The 18,410-nt window shown below is 47.6% G+C and overlaps 1 protein-coding gene across 3 annotated transcripts in view; it reads left to right on the top strand.

The window, feature by feature from the left end:
- CLIP2 (CAP-Gly domain containing linker protein 2) overlaps window positions 1–18,410 on the top strand; it is an 89,005-nt gene that overhangs the window by 33,895 nt on the left and 36,700 nt on the right. For all 3 annotated transcript variants that reach the window (XM_067309591.1, XM_067309592.1, XM_067309593.1), the window contains exon 3: window positions 8,471–9,009. In XM_067309591.1, the coding sequence (XP_067165692.1) occupies window positions 8,471–9,009 (539 nt within the window). The remainder of the gene's footprint in view (window positions 1–8,470; window positions 9,010–18,410) is intronic.

Genomic DNA, 18,410 nt, shown 5'->3' with positions numbered 1-18,410 from the left:
GACCTTTAAAAGAAAGTCTTTGTTCAATACGGCTGTCCGAGGTTCAGCGCCCTTCCCAGCTGCCCTGGAGAAGACAAATATCTGTCTGAATGGGCATCTCCTCGCATTCAGCGGCAAAGCCACTTTACAGCAGTTCTTGTTCACTTTCACTTGCCTTTCCTCTTTCTTACTGTCCTCTCTTCCTTTCTTCTTCATCTCAAGTTGCTTTCTAGTTAGTCTTCCTCTCCCCAAAGTAGCCTTTTTTGCTTGTGATGTTCAAGTGGTAGCCAGTTGTAATACACACACCACGGGGTTTATTCCAGGGAACGGAAGGGACAATGCGTTTCCAGGATGCCAGATGCAGAGTTCACCCTGTGCCAGTCAATTAGGTTTATGTCCCATAAGATAAGCGATTACAGTCCCGAGTTTTCAGCTTTCAGCTTGGAGAGCTTTCAGTTGTTGTTTCCAAGTCGGCCATAAATCTCTCTGGCTGCTTCCCCTGTAATGCACCGCCAGGCATTCAGCTCTCGCCTGCAAGGCACTGCTCTCCCTAGCAGGCACCTATTCCCTCTCTCCTCCCGCCTTATCCTGCAGCTTGAAAGGGCCGTGATAAATCTCACAGAAAACAGCTGCTTCGTTGCTGTGCTCGATAATTTGAGTTGCGATGGCAGAATGGGCTGGGTTTCGCATGATTGCCAGCAACGTCATTTTTATGTAACCCAAGCTGCTCCGAGAAGCTTCAGTTCCTGCATGGGAATCTGGAAATAGGTGCACAGAGGCCTTCTGGTAGCCAAGCACTGTGAAGACAGCCGACATCCCGCCCTTCTCCCACGGGAGACGCCGTCGCCCTGGGTGGCTGCTGTTGACACTGCCAAATGGAGTTGTGTCTCCACCTGTGCAGACAGCGGCTCCTGGAAATACAGCGGGCTGCATCTCCTTGTATCTTGCCTGGTAGACCAACTACTGGAGCCACAGGGATTAAGGCTTGAGTTTTCATTTCGGCTGATGCTCTGTACTGTCCTTTACTCCACCTCCTGAATGGGAAACTCTAGTAGGCTCTAGTCTCACCCTCAGGTATTGAATTTCTGTAGCACTGGGGGTAGAGGTGAAGCAGTACTGCAGACCCAGAGAGACTTGCAGTGATTGTAATGCAAGAGCAATGGGTAAACACAAAGGAGCCAGAAGCTCACGGGTGCTTGGTTGTAGAGACGGTGCACTAATGTTCGCCACCTCCAGCTCGTGGTGGGAGGTGGTGGTCTTTTGAATGGGAAAGTTTGTCACCCATCACATCCGTGTCCTGAGTGCAGCTGCGGTTTGAACAGAGGCAGTGCCTGATGTCCCAGCTGAGAGCAGATCCCCTTGTCATCTCTTGAGCATCGAACCAAGCAGAGAGGGGAGCGCTCGGAGAGCTCCAGTGGCTCTTAAGCTCTTACGTAATCCTTGCTGCGGTAAAAACCTACATTGCTCCTTTTAGCTGGCGCCGCTGCGGCCAGCGTCAGGGTTTTCCACCTGATAAATTCTGCCCAATTGCCCTTGAGGGCCCCTGGTCATGGGACTGTCCTGAAGCCCTGCCCAGGCTGGGAGGGAGCAGAACTGGTACAAGTGTTTTGACTAGCTACTCTCGTCGCAGGACTGCGCGTCCCCGGGCACTCGCTAGCCCCAGGGCACAGTGCCCCTCACCATTTAGTGACACTTGGAGCATGGGCCAGTGGGAGGAGGGGGGAATGTTTTGAGTCTTGTGGTGATGATGTTTCTGCCCGGCTGGTACAGCTTTTCTCGCCGGCTAGTTTTTTTTGTAGCGGATAAGAAGCTTATTGACAGCCGCTGAAAGGGAATGCAGCCTGGGACTGGACAGGCGACTGCGTGCGGTGTGTCCGGCTGTTTCACGGTGTAGCTGGATTCGAGAGTCTCCTCGCAGCCGCCTGTCTGGGGGGAGGCTGCGCCTGGAGGCTCCGAGCGGTTGCCGCTCGCTCACCATGGTCAGCTGAGGGCTTTCCAGATGCTGCCTGCTCCGGCCTCCCAGCATCGCCGAGAGGCGGCTGTTACGTTTCCTGTTTTGTGGCCAAGGCTGTTGAGGAATACAGAAATACTGAAAAACGCGGAGGGCTGCAGTCCCCTGGGGTTAGGGGCTGAATAAATCCCAGGGAACAAGCTCCTTGCTCTGCCAACGTGGAGAACAGGACCTGCCACTCCAGATGCCTGCTGCTAGCCAAGTTGTACTTGGTGGGTCCCGTGACAGCGACATGGTGACACCTCAAACAGGAGCTTTCTGAATCTGGTTTCCTGGGCTAGGTGGGTGGGCTGTCACCAAGTGAAGACATGGCACCTATCAGATAGCCATGGAACATGATACACATCCTTAATCAGGCTAAATTGGTGTTTTATTAGGTACAGACCTATTCACTTGCCCTGTGGCTTAAAAAAAAAAAGTCTGAAAATTAAAATAGAGAAGGAGAAAGGCCTCTCCTAGGGGCGTTGTAAAGCTCTTCTGTAAATATCAGGCGTTTTCTCACTTCTCCCTCCCTTCCTGGCATGAGACGCTATTCTGGTATCTCTCTCTTTCTCTTTTTTTAATCTGATGTGCTTACATTTTATCAATTAACTGGCTGTCTCCCGATTCCCATGGCAACGCAACAGGTTGTTGAATTTCTGATTCTTCGGGCAGTCGGGGTGCCTGGCATGTCTCTCAGGAGCAATAAGATTACAAAAGGGTTCTGCAGGATGTAGGAAATGCATGGGCAACGCTCGCTGTACGCTGCTTCTCATGCTAAACTCTTTTCCTCTCCTGCCTGCCCTTCAAAAAAGAAAAAGTCCTTCCCCCTTTGTTTCAATCGCCCAGCGCTAAGAAATGTGCAGCTGTGCCTGCCCTGAAGTGCTGTGGGACGGCAAAATACATGGAGTGAGCAGATGCGTGGTTCCATTGGATGTGGACTTAAAGATATTTATATTTTTATAAAAATATAAACATTTATGGTACTTAGATATAACACAAGGCTGAGTTTGTCCCATGAGGGATCCTGCAGCGAAGGTTATTCTTGCTGGTGTTGTGGAGGGTTTGCTCTGCTCCTCCTGCTTCAACCTTCGGAGCTTGTTCGAGGGGGGTTTCTTGCTCCTTTGCCACAGCAGAGCTGTCTCTTCAGCCCTTCCTCCAGCAGGAGTCTCCAGGAGCTGGAAGAGTGTCTCCTTTGTGCAGAAGCCCTTGCAGTTCCAGGGGTTTCCGACACGTGGCTCTCATTGACACGGTAACAAGAGCCATGTGAACAGGCTGAAGCTTCAGTTAAAGTCTTCAGCCTCTTCAGCTCTTGGCTCAGAGGAGTCTGTTAGGATCTAGACGTGTCGGTGCCTGGAGCAGTGTGGGGGACCCCGTCCATGTGGGCACCTAAAACTGACAGGAGGAGTTTGCAAAAAGGGCCCTAAGGGCCAGGTCTGCCGTGGGTGTTAGTAGTGTCATGCGTGGCCCTACGAAAGCTAAAGGGAAAGTAGAGATTTGGAGTTGGATAAGACACGTATTTAGCGGATGCCGCATGAGACATGGATTTATAGATTGTTGTTCAGTCCCGAAAGTGCCGTGACCTACAGGAAGACCATTTAAACCGAAAAGAATGAGCCGGCTAACGAACACAATGGGGCTGTGAGGTCGGGAAGCCCGAGGGGAGGAGAGCCCACTCGCTGCCCGTGGTGCCTTGGAGCCTGATCCCGGAGAAGGAGGGAGGGAGGGAGGAGGAGTTGTCCTCGCAGTCCTGTTTGGCAAGTGAGGTTTGTGCTGGACAGAAGAGAGGGAGGCAGCAAGCCCCTGAGCAAAGGAGGAGAGTTTTTTCCCGTCGCCAGCTTCCAGGTGAGCTGCTGAGGATAAATGTCCAATAATGACATTCAGAGTCCACTTGGCACCCTCACCGGCATTGCCAGGTGACTACTAAGGGTAAGGTTGGAGTTGAATATAATCCATCTGGATTTTGTTGGTTTTGTTTCTCTCGTGTGACTTTATTCTCAACTTTATACCTTGCTTTGCTGTTATTAAGTTTTTCTTGGATCATCTTTGTGTTTAATTGGGGAATCTGACAAGAACAAGAAACTTTTTCTTCTCAGAAGCAACAAATCCAAGTGAAGCAGACATAGACCAGATGTTTAGGTGCTGCAGGCTGGAGAGAGCTCAGGAATACCGAGCATTTGGGTGGGTTTCTCTAAGCTGAAGGAGCTGCTTGGAGAGCAGGTATCTGCAGGTGACAGGTCTTGGAGAGCAGTGCCCTTCAGACAGCAGAAGTTAGCACTAGCTCCTGCTGTCAGCTAGTTTCTGCTTTGGGCTGTTCTAAGATACTTCTGGACTTGAAGAAAAGTTACTCATCACTACCTTTTGCCTGCTGAAAGGCTGATTAAGAGATGCTGGACTGAGAGGATCATGGGTTAATCTACTTGGGCTGTTCTGGATATTGCCTGGCCATCTAGTTAATGGCTGGGTCCATCAATCCTGAAGCCAGGAAGAATGGATCTAGTTTGACCATTGCAACTCCCAGCATCTTCTCTGAAAATGTAGTGGCAGCCTCTTGGCTACATTGTAGGAAATTTAGTTGTTTTTTCCCCCCCCCCCAAACCTCAGGCTGCTGCTGACTTTTCCAGTCTTTGCCATCCGGGGCTGCAGGGAGGACGGGCAGTCTCCCAGAAGCATGATCATTTGGTAACTCATCTGAGACTTGTTTAAAAATTGGTGGCTTAGTAATTATTTTATATGGTGGGTAAAACACCAAGTTCCAATAGCATGGTCATAACGAAAAAGGTGAGCCCTATGCCAGTTCCTCATTTAAATCCCATCTTTTTGAATCCTTCGCCTCATGCTAAGGAATAATGATGTTTCTGAATGCATTGCTCTGTTTGGGAGTCTGTCCTCTGCCAGTGTTTCCTAATTATTACTGCATTTAGGTTTCGGCAATTAGATCGTCTCTGTGAGAGGTTGTAATTACTGCAGTTCGGCAGTCATGTTTGTCAGGCAGGCACCTAAAATCTTAGTGGGACTTAATATATTCTGCTCATTTTTGTCTTTTTGGGGGGCACTAGGTTGTTGTATCAGGAGCCCAGTGAACTGTTTCTGCCCGCACCTCCCCATCCAAGTCAGCTTTTGAAGGTGTCTGCTCTTGTAGTGAAGTGCGGGGAGTCTAGAGATGGTTTGAGTCTTGCTGTGTCGTTTGCTCAGCCGTGGGCCAGCTCTTCTGCCTTTCTGGGCTTCAGCTCCAGTGCTGAAGCGCTTGGTTATCCCAGCTATGTCGCAGAGATGTTTGTGAGCACTAATGTAACCTGCGTCTCGATCGTTAATCAGCAGCCCTAATAGAAAATCCCATGGGCTGAAACTTGGGCACCAGTACCTAGGACTACAAAAATAGCTTTGGTATTTTGTGAATGCGGCTTCCCCAGAGTGTCGGTGCTTCCTGCCCACTGTTCAGCAGAGCCGAAATCTGCTCTTCTGCTCGGCACGTTGCATGTGGCTGTCGTAAGCACGTCAGCTGCAGGAGATGTGGGCGCTATGGCACTCTGCCGAGCGCGAAACCAGAAAATAAGTTGTGTTCCTAATTTAATTTATTCTCATACTCCTATCAAAGGAGGAAGCGTATTCACGGTATAGACACTGATGGTGATGAGCCCCTGCGGTCATCTCAGGTTATTAAACTGAAAAGATTCTTTTTAAAATGTAACTTGCTGGTAGCTAATCTGGCCACTTTGCTTTCTTGTGTTTGCAGGCACAGAAATGAAAGTGGTGGCCTTGCTCCCTGCTTATGGCTATCATTTGCTTTATGGCTCACATGAGTGTGGATAAAATCCTTCCCCCCTGCCTCCTTTATATTTAGTCTTCTGTGACAATCAAAAGCCCTAAATATCCTTATGATCTTTGTTTTTTCAGTTTTTAATGTAATACTGGTTCTCAGATTTAATGCCATCCCCTCTAATGGAGCTCCTTTGACGCACCCTTACAAGATCAAGAGGAACACAAGCTTGCAAGTGGGGCATTTGTGCTCCCTGCCTACCTCCCACCCCCCAAGAATGAAAAAAAAATTAATGAAGAACATGTGAAGCTGAGGAAGATGTCAGAGCTGGGCTCAAAGGGCAGCAGGAAGGCAGAGCAGTGACTGCAGCAGCGCATCCCTTTCTCCTGGGGGGTGGCTGAGATCCATCAGGAGCACTACTGCCTCAGTTGCAGCAACCCTTTCAGCTGGGAATGCCGTTTCCGTTACTGCCTTTGCTCTCCTTATCACGGGATGGGCCTCCTGAACGTGCTCCACTTGAGGTGCTGTGCATGCCCCTTGGCACTGCCTGCTGTCCTTTTCAGAGCTGAATTTCCTGGGAAAGGGCTGCGGTCTGGATGGGTTTTACAGTACTTGTTCTTGCTAAGTAGTATCGCTGAGGCTGAAATTAGAGGGATATCACAGTATAGTTAAGCTTGACTAATTTTCCATGTAAAGAGTTGTTCCAGCTCTATCCCACCAAGTCTGGTAAGCAGCTTGAAAGTGATTCTGGTCTTACAAATTCCCCCTATGAATATGCCTTAACTGCTTCTGTCTTCTACTTCTGATCAGGTTCAGACTAGCCAGAGGTACTGTCTTCCTGGAGAGACAAAAAACAACTGATGCAATTGCTCCATAGTGACTTATCAGGAGTGTTGACTCTGTAGTCTAATGATAACCAAAACATCAATACTAACGTCCCCTAATGCAGCTGTTTTAGCAGAAACTAAGTTCTTCGTAATAGCACAAGTGCTCTTTTCTTTCCCCTTTCCCCTTGCCTGTAGCAAGTATCTCGGTGTGAGGGCTCTTTTGTTCTTTGGGCTTTCCAGGAGCTGAACTTGATTTGTCAGGCCTGTTACTTGTGGAAGAGCTAGGGAAGTGGTGCAGGCTGAGCAATAGTGATGGCCGAGGCTGAACAAGTTTCACAGTTCACTTCAGATGAGCATTCAAGTCTGACCTGTCTGTGCAGCTGCTTGGACTTTCTCTATCAGCGTTGACCAGCAGCAAATGAAATGTTCTTCCTGGGTGTGCTGTTGGCTTCTCCCTAGGACTTTCCCTCAGCTCCTGCCATTAGCATCTCCTGCCCAGGGATCAAAGGGGGGCAAACAAGGCTGGAAATGGGAGTTACCTTGCCTTGGCTCCCTGTTCCTGACACTGAGAGTGCTGGTTGATCCTCTCTGAACACATGAGCACTGTGAAGGGTATGGGATTTGGGGTGCTTTCTTGCCTTTGCAGACATTTAAAGTGACCTGCCTTATGACATGGGGTCAGTCACTTAACAAGGGCTAAATTCATGCCTGGTGCAATGGATATGCTTTCTTTATTCTCACAAGAAGTTGTTCCTATGTATAGGAACATATATATATATTTTTTGCTTGTTTGTTTTAGGTCTTTACCTATCCTCCTCCTCCTATAGCCTTAAGCATGTTTTAATAAATCCATATGTTCCTTTTTTTAATTCTCCTTGGACCTAGGCTGAAAGCACAAAGCTTGTGATGGGAGAGTTTGAAATTGGGGTCAGCAAGTATTGCAGTCACTGCTAACTAGTTTGCTCTGGTTGTCTTTGTCCACCTCAGATGCCAGTCTCATAATTCAGGGTCTCCTCGTGTACTGCAGAATTCATGTACTATGATGAACTGATCAAGGTATCCCAGAAAAAGTGACCGAGATAGTGAATTTCTGGCATCATCTGCAGTTCTCCTCCCAGAGCAGCTGGAGGTTCTGCTTGATGGGCTGATACCAGAACAAGAGCGTTCCTTATCACAGGTCTTACTGCGTTCTGCTGCAGTGAATGTCAGCCCTAGAAGGGCTGTGAATTCATACCTGTTTATAGATGCACCATTTATATTGAAAATAACCCAGGTGTCTGCTTATTGCTGGTTTCTGGTCCTGTAAAGGGTGTATCAGCAGCTGGGCAAACTGAGTAATTTGCAAAGCCAGCTGTGTGGTCCTACAGGAGCTGTTAACACCCTTGGGTGGGACTGTTAATGCTTGGATTAACTGCCTGCATCAAGACACGTGGGGTTCCTATAGTACCAGGTGTTAAAACATCAGTGCCCCCTCATTTTTGATGAAAGATTGACTTTGGCAACTTTCTTCAAAGATGACATTTGTTGGTCTCCATTTGGACCTTATGCACCTACCACCACTCCTGCCCCTTTGAGTTTATTCATGCTAGTGCTACCATGCAGACTATCCCTCAGTGTTGTGACGGGACCGGGAGTAAGTGGGTGTTATAAAGGGGGATAAAGACATGGGGTTGGTTTTTTGTTGTGTGCGAGACCTGCAGAAACTGGGCGCAGTATGGGAAGCTCAGTGCCGGTTGCTTTCCAGCCACGGAAGACGTGTAAGTAACGGGGTTGCTCAGGTTCTCGCCTTTGCCCAGTGTAAATCTGCAAACCAAGTCATGGTCCCAGATGTTTCCTTTTTAATGCCCTTTCCTAGTACTTTGGCTGCCTTAGGTTTTCTCCTCATACCAAATCCTCTTTTCCCTTGATTCGCAGGCTCACCTTTACACAAGCAGGGTACCACCTCCACCGCCAGCGCTGAGAAGTCGGGGTCAAAGGTTGCCGAGGTGGGCGATGATTTCCTGGGAGACTTTGTGGTGGGCGAACGTGTCTGGGTAAATGGAGTGAAGCCAGGTGTGATCCAGTATCTTGGGGAGACGCAGTTTGCTCCGGGCCAGTGGGCAGGGGTCGTTCTGGATGACCCGGTGGGTAAGAATGACGGCTCTGTTGGTGGAGTACGTTACTTTGAATGCCAGCCGCTGCAGGGGATTTTTACGCGACCTTCCAAGCTGACGCGGCAACCGGTGGCCGAGGGCTCGGGGAGCGACGCCCACTCCGTGGACTCCCTCACGGCTCAGAACTTGTCGCTGCACTCAGGGACGGCCACGCCACCTCTCTCCACTCGCGTCATCCCCCTGCGGGAGAGCGTCTTGAACAGCGCCATGAAGACTGGCAACGAGTCTGGATCTAACCTATCGGACAGTGGGTCTGTGAAAAAAGGGGAGAAGGACTTACGGCTCGGAGATCGCGTGCTGGTGAGTTGATCATGGGGTCCCCCTTGAAAGGCAAGGACAAGAATTTGTCCCCTACCTAAGTGTCCCTGGTCAGGTTAGGGACGAGAAAAAAGGAGATGGTAGCTGATGGTGGGGTGAGGTATGTGACAGAACATGGTCCTCAGAGATGCCTGGACCAAGCAGGCTTTGAACTTCTGCATTTACTGTTGCTGGGGATGCTGTGTCTTGCAGACAGGTCTCTTAAATTAATGCAAGACAGCTTGTTCCAGAGTGCTTTTTGTATTGGACAAGTCCTGAGCAGTAGAGTGGCGTCAGAGAGAGCGCAACTGAAGCCTGAGAGGGAAGTAGCAAAGAGAAAAATCTTTGCTTGTTCTTTTCTAACCCAGCGTACATCTTGATAGTCTGCGATGGCATGTATCAGGGCTTTTCCTAGGACTGCCAAAAAAAAATAAAGCCTTGTTGCATGTGGTCATAGGCATCTTGCAGATGTTCGCAAGAATCTCTCATAGCTAATCACTCCCCTTCTCATACTTTCATTTTTATATGTTGGATATGACACTAACTCCTTTCCCATATAGAAAGGAGCTTACGGTCGGTTTTAAAAACCAGCAGAACTTTTTAGATCATTGTACTTACAGATGGATTCTCCAAGTCTGACTGTGGTGGTGTTTTCATCATCTAAAATAGAATACCTGATGGCTTTAAGACAAAATGGCTTAATTGGGCTAAAAATGGCTTAATGGAAGCTTGTCATCAAGTTTGTCACCATTTATGTCCTAGCAAAGGACATAAGTGGAGGTTTAAAAGCGAAATAAAAAAATTAAATCATGGGTGAATTGAGTTTGATTCTACAGTTTCTAAAATACAGTTTAGTTTTTTAGTGTATATGATACACAGTGATATCAAATATTGGGAGGGACCAAGCACTTCACAGATCTTTTGTGACAGTATCCCCTGTAGCGTCACTGGAACTAAAAGATAGAGGTGACTTTACTAGACAGAGATGGCAGGTTGCAAAGCAGCTAGTCTGCACATGTCCTAGGCAATCCTTTAAGTTTTAGCTATATCGCGTTTCCTTTTTGGGCACCTGTTTCCAATACTAATGTCTATAGTAGGAAATATGGATCTGCCATCTGATTAATAATAGGGCTTTGGTAGATCGTGACATATTCTGTATTCTTCTGAGCAGTCCTAGACCGTGCTGGGGTGAGTAGAGGGTTTTTGGTGACCAAAGCAATGACTGAAATATAGACTAAGCCAGTAGCAGTTTTTTGGCCTAAAATATGCCAGTCTCCACCAGAGCAAGATGAACTATTTAGGGTCAAATACTCATCAGTTATATGTAGTCTCCCTTGTGCTGATGAGTTGTCTGTGAGGAGCCATCTAACACAGCAGTTCTGCTAACAGCAGCCTTATAAAACCTCGCGCCAGGGCTCAATGGACACGTTACCCTCTTTAGGTGGCAGAGTGACTGGCTTGGGAACAGGCTTCTCAGCTGATCTGAGTTCGGGAGGAGCGTGTGTGAGGGCATCAGATGCAGTCTCAGATATGCTGCATGGTCTCAGAGAGCGGATGCTTCTGCTGGTGATAGCAGCAGCCTTGGGGATCGCAGGCTGCAGCACTAGCTGACGGGGTTGAGGTCTTTGCTGCTCTCCACAGTCCCTGGGGAGCTCCGGGCAGCTGGGCCAAGTTAGAGCCGCCCTGGGTGGCCACCGGAGCACCGAGCGGCTGTGACAGGCCACCCGTGCGTCTTCTGAGTCAAAACCGTGCACGGCACAATCTGCTCTAAGGATCGCAAAATATATTGCATCCAAATGTTAGACGTCTCTGGAATTATAAATACACTTTCTGAGCTAGCAAGGCACTTGCAAAGCGCTGTTGGGTTGTCCAATAGTTGTTCTTTTATTTAAATAATTTTAATTAAATCTGATCCTTTTCAGAGAAAGGAAGAGTGAAGATTGCTCCCCCCTGTGCCCACCTGCTAAGACATTTGGTAAATCTAATTTGAATATGTGGGCATGTAGGCCTAGCTGGAGAGGTGAGAAGTGGTTTTCTATTCTCAAGTTTTCTCAGGAAAGCGCATCGCGTTCAACTGCAGTATTGTGGCAGGAACTGCCTGCTGCTCCGGGCTTTCAGTTCCACTTGTGTCTCTTCTTCCCAAATTCATTTCTCCGGAGTCTGCCTCTTCCCTCCCCATCCCTACCATCAGCAAAGCAGCCACTGTCCCTGCTGGTCCCTGGAAAGCGGTAGACGGGGAAAGGTGGCAGTGATGCTTTCTGTCTACAAACACGCTGATGGTTCAAAGTTAGTATGTTAAAGCAACCACACATGAAAAAAATGAACCTTGGGAATTCTGGCCTCCTTTGGACTGTTTGCTCCCCTTTTCTGCTTTATCTGTTGCAAGTGGCTGGCGGAAAGGCCTGAAGCGAGGACTTTCAACTTCAGCACCAGCAATCATATAAGGTAAACTGCAAAACAGCAAAAAAAAAGCTCTACAGTAATCTTGGCTCTGTTCTCTGTGAACCAGCCAGGCAATGGGTAACTTTTTCCAAATCTTGCTTAATTGTTTAATCTCTTTTGTCCTGACCATAAGCTCACTGAGGCGGTATCTGCCCATTTAATACCGCGCTTAGCTCGGTGGGGCCCTGTGCAGATGGAGACCTCAGCATGCTAACCACCTGTATTGCATCTAACTCAAATTGTTAGCGTCTCTCCCCTTGGTTTCTGGTGGTTTTGAAGAGTGGTTTTAAATGAAGCTGCTTTCTTAAAACCCCTCCCTTCCTGCCTGCCAATATATTTCCCCCTCCTGAGGCTGTGAAATAATTTGTGCTGTGATTTGTTGCTGTATTAGGATGGTTCCAAACGAGCAAGTCTGCAATGACTTGGCGTTCCCTGGCTCTAGTAGGTGCGTGCGGCATGGAGGAACATGCTGAACTGTTTGCAGGCAGTAGCAGAGGTCCAGAAATGAACAGCTAATGATAACAACAAGAAACCATTTGCCATTATGGTGCAGTAATATGTGCTTGGCTTGGCAGATGGTGGGTTTTTCTTCTTTCTTTTTTCTTTTTTTTAGTAATGGAGACATCAGCTAGTCATGTTTGATATTTGAATGCATAAACAATAATTGTGGGTTAGCCTGAATTGCCTCAGATTCCCTGAGTAAATCCTTCTTGTCTTCTACGGATTGGTACGACTTCAGTTGTCTTTGTGACTCTTACTCCACGCTTTCCAGAAAGATTCTTTTTATTTGAGAATGTCTTTTAAGCAGACGGGATCCACCAAAGGCTTTTTAAGTGAGGGAGGACATGCATTTTCAGTAATTGCTCTGTCGACAGAGCACGAGGTTGTGGGGGGCCCTTCTGGGCCTGTTGGACAGACACCCGGCTGCTGTAGACGTTAGTGCTCTGCGTTGTGGTTGTTTTCCTGCTAGTGGTTTTCTTTAACTTCATTAAAGTCCATTATAGCTTGAAGACTTTTTTGCTTTTCAGTGGCTTTGTTCAGAGACCCATTCTGACTCTGCAGCGGTTGCTAAAAGTGACTTAATGGCGCTTTCCGTTAGAAGAATGAGATAATATTTGCCTTTGGCACTTTCTAACTTGGACTTTTTCCCAGAGATGCAAAAACTGCATTAAAGAGATTTAAAATAAATAAAATAACTTGTAGAAATCATTTCTTGAAGTCTGGCAAATGAAAGTGGAACAATTAACCTTTGCTTTATTAAGAATGGAGCTTCCCAAAGTATGATCTGTGCGGTATGCAGACGCGGGTGATCGTCACTAGAGCACGGCTTTTAAGGTGGGGCTGGCTTGTCTTTCTCCAGCTCAGGGAAAGAAAGGATGGAAACAGAGATGGAACAGCTGAACATTTTCTGTTTGGAAAGAAAATCTCTGCTATGTTGTTTTTCCCCTAAGAAAAAGTATTTTATGTGCCTCCAGTGGGGAATGGGGAAGGACGTGCTGTCAGCAGCTGAGCTCCTTCCACCCTAGACGTGGTTACTTTCTTAAGCAGGGTGGGGAGGAGGTGAGTGTTGCCTATATGCCAATCTGGCTAAATAAAGAAATCCTCCTCACAGAAGTATCGTGCCCTTTAGCCATCCTTCCGCTTCCTAACCGGGAGTGCTCTTTTCAGTAATGAAACCTAGTAATAAACAAGACTAATAGCTGGGTTGTCTTAGTTGCTGATTGAATATGTTACTGCAGGGTGATGCCCCAGATAGTCTTCAGGTGGATTCTAGGTTTGTGGTTTTTGTGAAAAACTGGTAGGTGGCAAAATCAAGAATCAGTGCTTAAATAGCAGAAAAAGCACTGACACTGAGCTTAGGCTGGAGTGGTGCCTTGGCTGAATGACAGGCAAGGACTGGCCCAGCAGGCTGGTTATGCCTGGTGGAAATGTGCTCCAGGTTTACCCCTGTGCGAGCAACTTTAATCATTTTCTCCTCTGTACGCTGCAAAGTGTTTCTGCTTGTGGTGTATTGCAATCTCTGACTTCTGGCAAATTACAGAAAATTCTCATGAATAAACTAATCACATTCTTTTCTTTAAGTCCCCCCGCTACCCCCCCCCAGCCTTGATCTGCTAGCCTGAAGGTGCAGAGAGCCTTTAACCACCTGGGTGAAAAATAGTTTCCATTAGAAGCTCCCCAGCGAGGAGAACTGCGGTCGGGCAGAGACAGTCACTTGGTCTGCTGCTGTTGGCATGTGTTTAGTTATTTCAGTGTCTGAGACTGAAGTTTTGCTGCTGTGAAGGCATGTGAGGTGTTAGGCAGGAGCAATTTGTGCTCTTTCTTTTCTTAGTAAATGGGCTGAGCTCTCCTAACTTGCTTGTGTCTTACAGGTGCAGAAATGCTCCTGTGTGGGCTTTACAGAAAGGCGATAACAAGATGCCTTTTCTGAGTTGAAACCAGGCTGTAAAGAAAAGAGGTTCATGTTCCTTTAGTTCTACCAAGGTAGTATTTTCAGGGAAGACGTAATTAATATTTCATTGCCTGTTTTCAGCTCAGTCCATAGGGAGAGCAGTGATTGCTGTGTCTTGGCTGGAGAGTGCAGCAGTAGGGCAGAGACCAAGACCTTGCCCAGGAACACAGACCCCCCTTCTCCGTCCCCTCCGCTCTGGCATTCCCCGTGGAAGATCTGGGCAGCGACCATTGCTCAGTTGCGCTGACGAGTGGGTCTAGTTAGCTTTAACCACAATACGAATGGGAGAGTCCCTTTGTGTGAAAGTGAACTCTGCTTCCGTTCAGGCTGGCTTTTTGCTCTTGGGGACATCTAACCCAAGGGATGGTGATCAAGTCAACTCTGTTTGCTCTCTCCTCTCCTTCCTTCCCAGTAGGAGCCACCTTCCCCACTGCTCCCCTGCTTAGGCAGGGTTCTTCTCTTAGTGCAGAAAATTACGTCTGTGAAATACCTGTAAACACATCTTTGAATGGAAGACTTTATCCAGACTGCAGAAGTCACCTGGAATCTGAATCCTTTCACAGCCAGACTGCCTTAAGTAAGCAGTAGTTACTGCGAACATGATAGTCTGAGGTTGTTGTGGAGCCCCGAGCCATCAGCATGTGGTCTCTGCAGAATGATGGGTCTCCGGTCCAGGCAGAGGACTGTGACAGGCAATGCCAAGGACAGTTTCTAGTTATTTGCAGGATTCAAGAGACAGGAAAACATCTAGGTCTCCTAGTCCGAGCTCTTTCCTCACGGTGTAGGACTGTTGCTCTTGCATGGTGTGAAGTACAGTGGGACTGCTGTTGCCACAGAAGCGAGCGTTCCCCAGGCCGGAGCTAAGAGGAAATGAATAGCCCAAAGCAGCTGCCCTGCCCTGCTGCCACATTAACCCTTTGAGGCTTTGCGGGCATGCACACACCCTCGCAGCCATTCATTTGGGCTGGTGCATTGGCCAATCCTCGTCTTCCACTTGCAGCATCTATCATTAAATAGGAGTTGTAAGCGGCCTGTGGTGGAACGAACTGTGTTATTAACACGGGCGGAGTTTGTCACAGGCAGCCCCAGGAGGGCATGCTGCAATTCTAGGCTTTCCACTTGCACCGCATCCCGAGGGCATTATTTTCTCTCTGGTGCCAGAAAGATGCATGTGCGCAAGTGTCTTGCATCCGCGGTGTTGTCAGACTTGTCCCTGTGCAACACTTGTGGGGATGGGAAGGCCCAAAGCTAGGGGTTTGGGTTAAAAATATATATATATATATATATAAAAAATATAAAATATGTGTGTGTGTATGTGTAATTATATAAATATATATACAAAATTCCTATAAATGCATGTAGAAACAACTGTCCTGTAATTCTCAGCTGACTCTTTCCCCCTTACCCTAACAGCCACCTCTGGCATTCGGAGACCACGTAGTGAGTACCTGGTCAGATGAAACTCCTCATGGTCAGATGCCACCTGAAATGAGTTGTGTTTGCAGACAAACCTGACCGCCAGCCAGATCTCCACCTTACCACTAGCTTGTTGGACGCGTCACCTGGCTGTTGACAATGTCAGCCAGGATATGTCTAGAATGGGGTGGTGACATGTGCTTCCTCTAGGTATCATTACGCTTACAGATCATTATTTCACGTGGTCTGTAATATCTGGACCCAAACTCTCATATTACTGCAAAAAACACCCTCGGTAAATCAAGTCTTGTATGAAAATGTTCTGTCAGCACTGGGAAGAGCTAGATCACGTGCAATATAGAACCACAGGCATCTACCACTCTCCTCTGCAGGTAGAGGTAGGCCCCTTGTCTGGGTAGATGTGTGAAAAAGAGAAATGTCTGTTGTACCAAGAGAAAGGATGGCTGCCTCAGTTTACAGGCTAGAGACCTCCTGCAGCTGTGGCTCAAACGGGAGCAAGGAGCACTTTTGCAGTAAAGGTGAGCCCCAATTTCTTGTTAGTGTCATCCAATAATAGAGTAAGCTCATGAACTGCTCGTTAAAAGTAGTTGAAGGTCCTCTTAGCAAAGGAAGTGTCCTGTGTCTGCCCTTCCCCACCTTCCCCTTCCTTTCTCTTCCCACAGGCGAGCAGGTAGGAGTTTCACCAGCTCTGTAAGGACCCAGCCGGAGAGGTGGGAACCCTGCAGAGGAGCTATGTCAGTTATGCTGTACTCGTGCATTTATTGTTCCTACCGCGACCCTCTAATCAGCAGTGCTCAGCCTTACTGGAAATAGTTTGGCAAGCAACTGAGGAAAATAAATCTGGATGAGTAGATTAGAGTTTAAGCAGGCAGCACAGCGCTGCTCCTTGCTTTCTGCCTGGGGATGTGCTCAAGCAAGGGTCTACAGCCATTGCCAGCCCTTGAGCTGTGCACAGCATCGCGGGATCAGTCCCCGCTGGCCTGAGCGACGCTTATTCATTTCTGTTCTCCCTGAGCAACGTCGGAGGGTATTTGCAAGCAATGTGTTGCCCACACGCCCTGGGTTGAGGGCAGCAGTTAGGAGGTTTCTGCTGAGAGCAAGGAATGTCTGTGGGGTGAGCAGGCAGGACAGAAGGGGAGAGGCACGAACGCGGGCTGCAGGGTATCTGCTGTGCAGCAGCCAGATTGAGACGTGGCCTGGTGCTAATTTGGTAAATTGTTTAAATGATATTTTAGCAGCTCTGATGAAGATGGTGTCTGGAAGGATTAGCATCACTGTCTTTCAGCCCTGGGATACTGGTTTGAATCCAAATTTTTCATTTCAGTGAGAAAGTTGTAATAAAATGTGATGTCAGTGATATTACAGTTAACCTGGAAGAAGTCTGGACATATGTCTGTTCTATGACTATTTTTTCCTTTTGTTTTGTTTTTGACCTGCCAATTAAGATACATGATCCTTAAACTTTTGTTGTGAAGATCAAGCCAAAGACCACATCTTGAAACTGTTAGAGATCTTTGATTGAAGAAAGGCCAGGTTGGGAAGATGGCCTTCACTCAAAGGCATGGAAAGGGCACAGGAGCTCAGGCAGAGAACTTCAGTCTGGAGCTGAACTTCCCAAGAGATGAGAGCCCCACAGCTCGGAGGCTGTTTGACTCCAGCTAGCAAGGCTACAGCTTGATTTAGTGAGGTGGAGCTTGGCTAACAGGTCAATAGAAATGGTTTTTACCTGAGGCTGAAAAACCTGGAATGTTAATGCTAGTCAAAAAACGCTCCAACGCAAAACAAAAACCCTACACCACTGTGTCAATATTGCTTCCGTTTTTCAACCTTCAAGGGAACTGCTTTTAGTTTCTTTTTTGTTTTTGCAAGAATAACTATAACTTTCATTGAAAATATTAACAATTTTCACTAAGTAAAATCCCATTCTCTTGGAAATGAAAAAAGCTTTGGAAGTTTGGCTGGTTTCTGATTGAATTTATGGCTTCTTAAATGGCCATGGTACACGTGCCGTGTGTCACGGGGGTAGCTGGGCTCCCTGGTGGCCTGGCTGAGCGTGCGCGGTCTCGTGCTCTTGCAGTGAGATGGGTTGCCCTGGCCGACTTGGCTTTGCTGTAGCTCTATACGCTCAGCTAGCCGAAGGTGCGATGGTGGCACTCATTAATGTTTTCTGTAGAGAAAGTCATGGCCTCGGTGCTCAGGGTGGCAGCGATGCTAATGGCAGGCCGTGATGTTCGTGGGACGGATGTCCTCTGCTCTCTGGGACAACGGCAATCGCGTTAGTGAAGCAGGAGCCAGCCTTGCTCAGCCGGCTTTCGCACCCGGATTGTGGCGCGTTTTATAGAAGCTAGACGTGGACAGAAGGGGCGGTGGAGAGGCTCTGAGGTACCGTGACTTATGGTGTGCTGTTGCCACCCCTTCTGGCTTTCACAAACAGCCTTTTATTCTCCTTCCGAGGTGATACCTCTGATTTACTGAAGTACCCAATGGAAACAAACGCTTCTGTTTTGGTGAGACTATTTGTTTCATGCACAACCTGCCAGCTGGCTTTTTCCAAAATACATTATTTATTTTAGCAACATTAGCGGATTATCGAGGCTGAATACATCTGCATGTCCAAGTTGGATGAATTTTCAAGGCTCTCCATCCGTAAGAGTTCATGTGCCTGCCAGAAGATGGGAAGTTCAACCAGCAGCTCAGGTGCTGACATGTGAAACCCAGCATTGGCTCCTAACTGTATTCCTGGTCCCATGAGGATGAGAGGACCCAGGCTGTTGGGGCAGGCACATCCGTTCCTACCTGAGGCAGAAGATAATCCTGTATGATCAGTGTGTACTTCATGGAAAGGATGTCAGAATAATTAACTCTCAAAAGAGAAAATTAAATACAATATTTTGGAAGCAAACAATCATGTTGCTGTTTGGGGGAGTTTTGGACCTGATCTACACTTAAAATTTTTACCAATTTGTGTCTTTGAGTTAGGAGCACAAATTACTTTCTTACTAAGCAGTTATGGTATTGGTGCAATTAGATATGTGTGTATTAAGCCCATAGAGATAGCTATTTCCTTTCTTGT

This window comes from Apteryx mantelli, chromosome 22 (genome assembly GCF_036417845.1).
Source record: "Apteryx mantelli isolate bAptMan1 chromosome 22, bAptMan1.hap1, whole genome shotgun sequence".
Lineage (NCBI taxonomy): Eukaryota > Metazoa > Chordata > Aves > Apterygiformes > Apterygidae > Apteryx > Apteryx mantelli.
The sequence above is the reverse complement of the archived record's forward strand: the minus strand, read 5'-3'. Positions and strand labels throughout refer to the sequence as shown.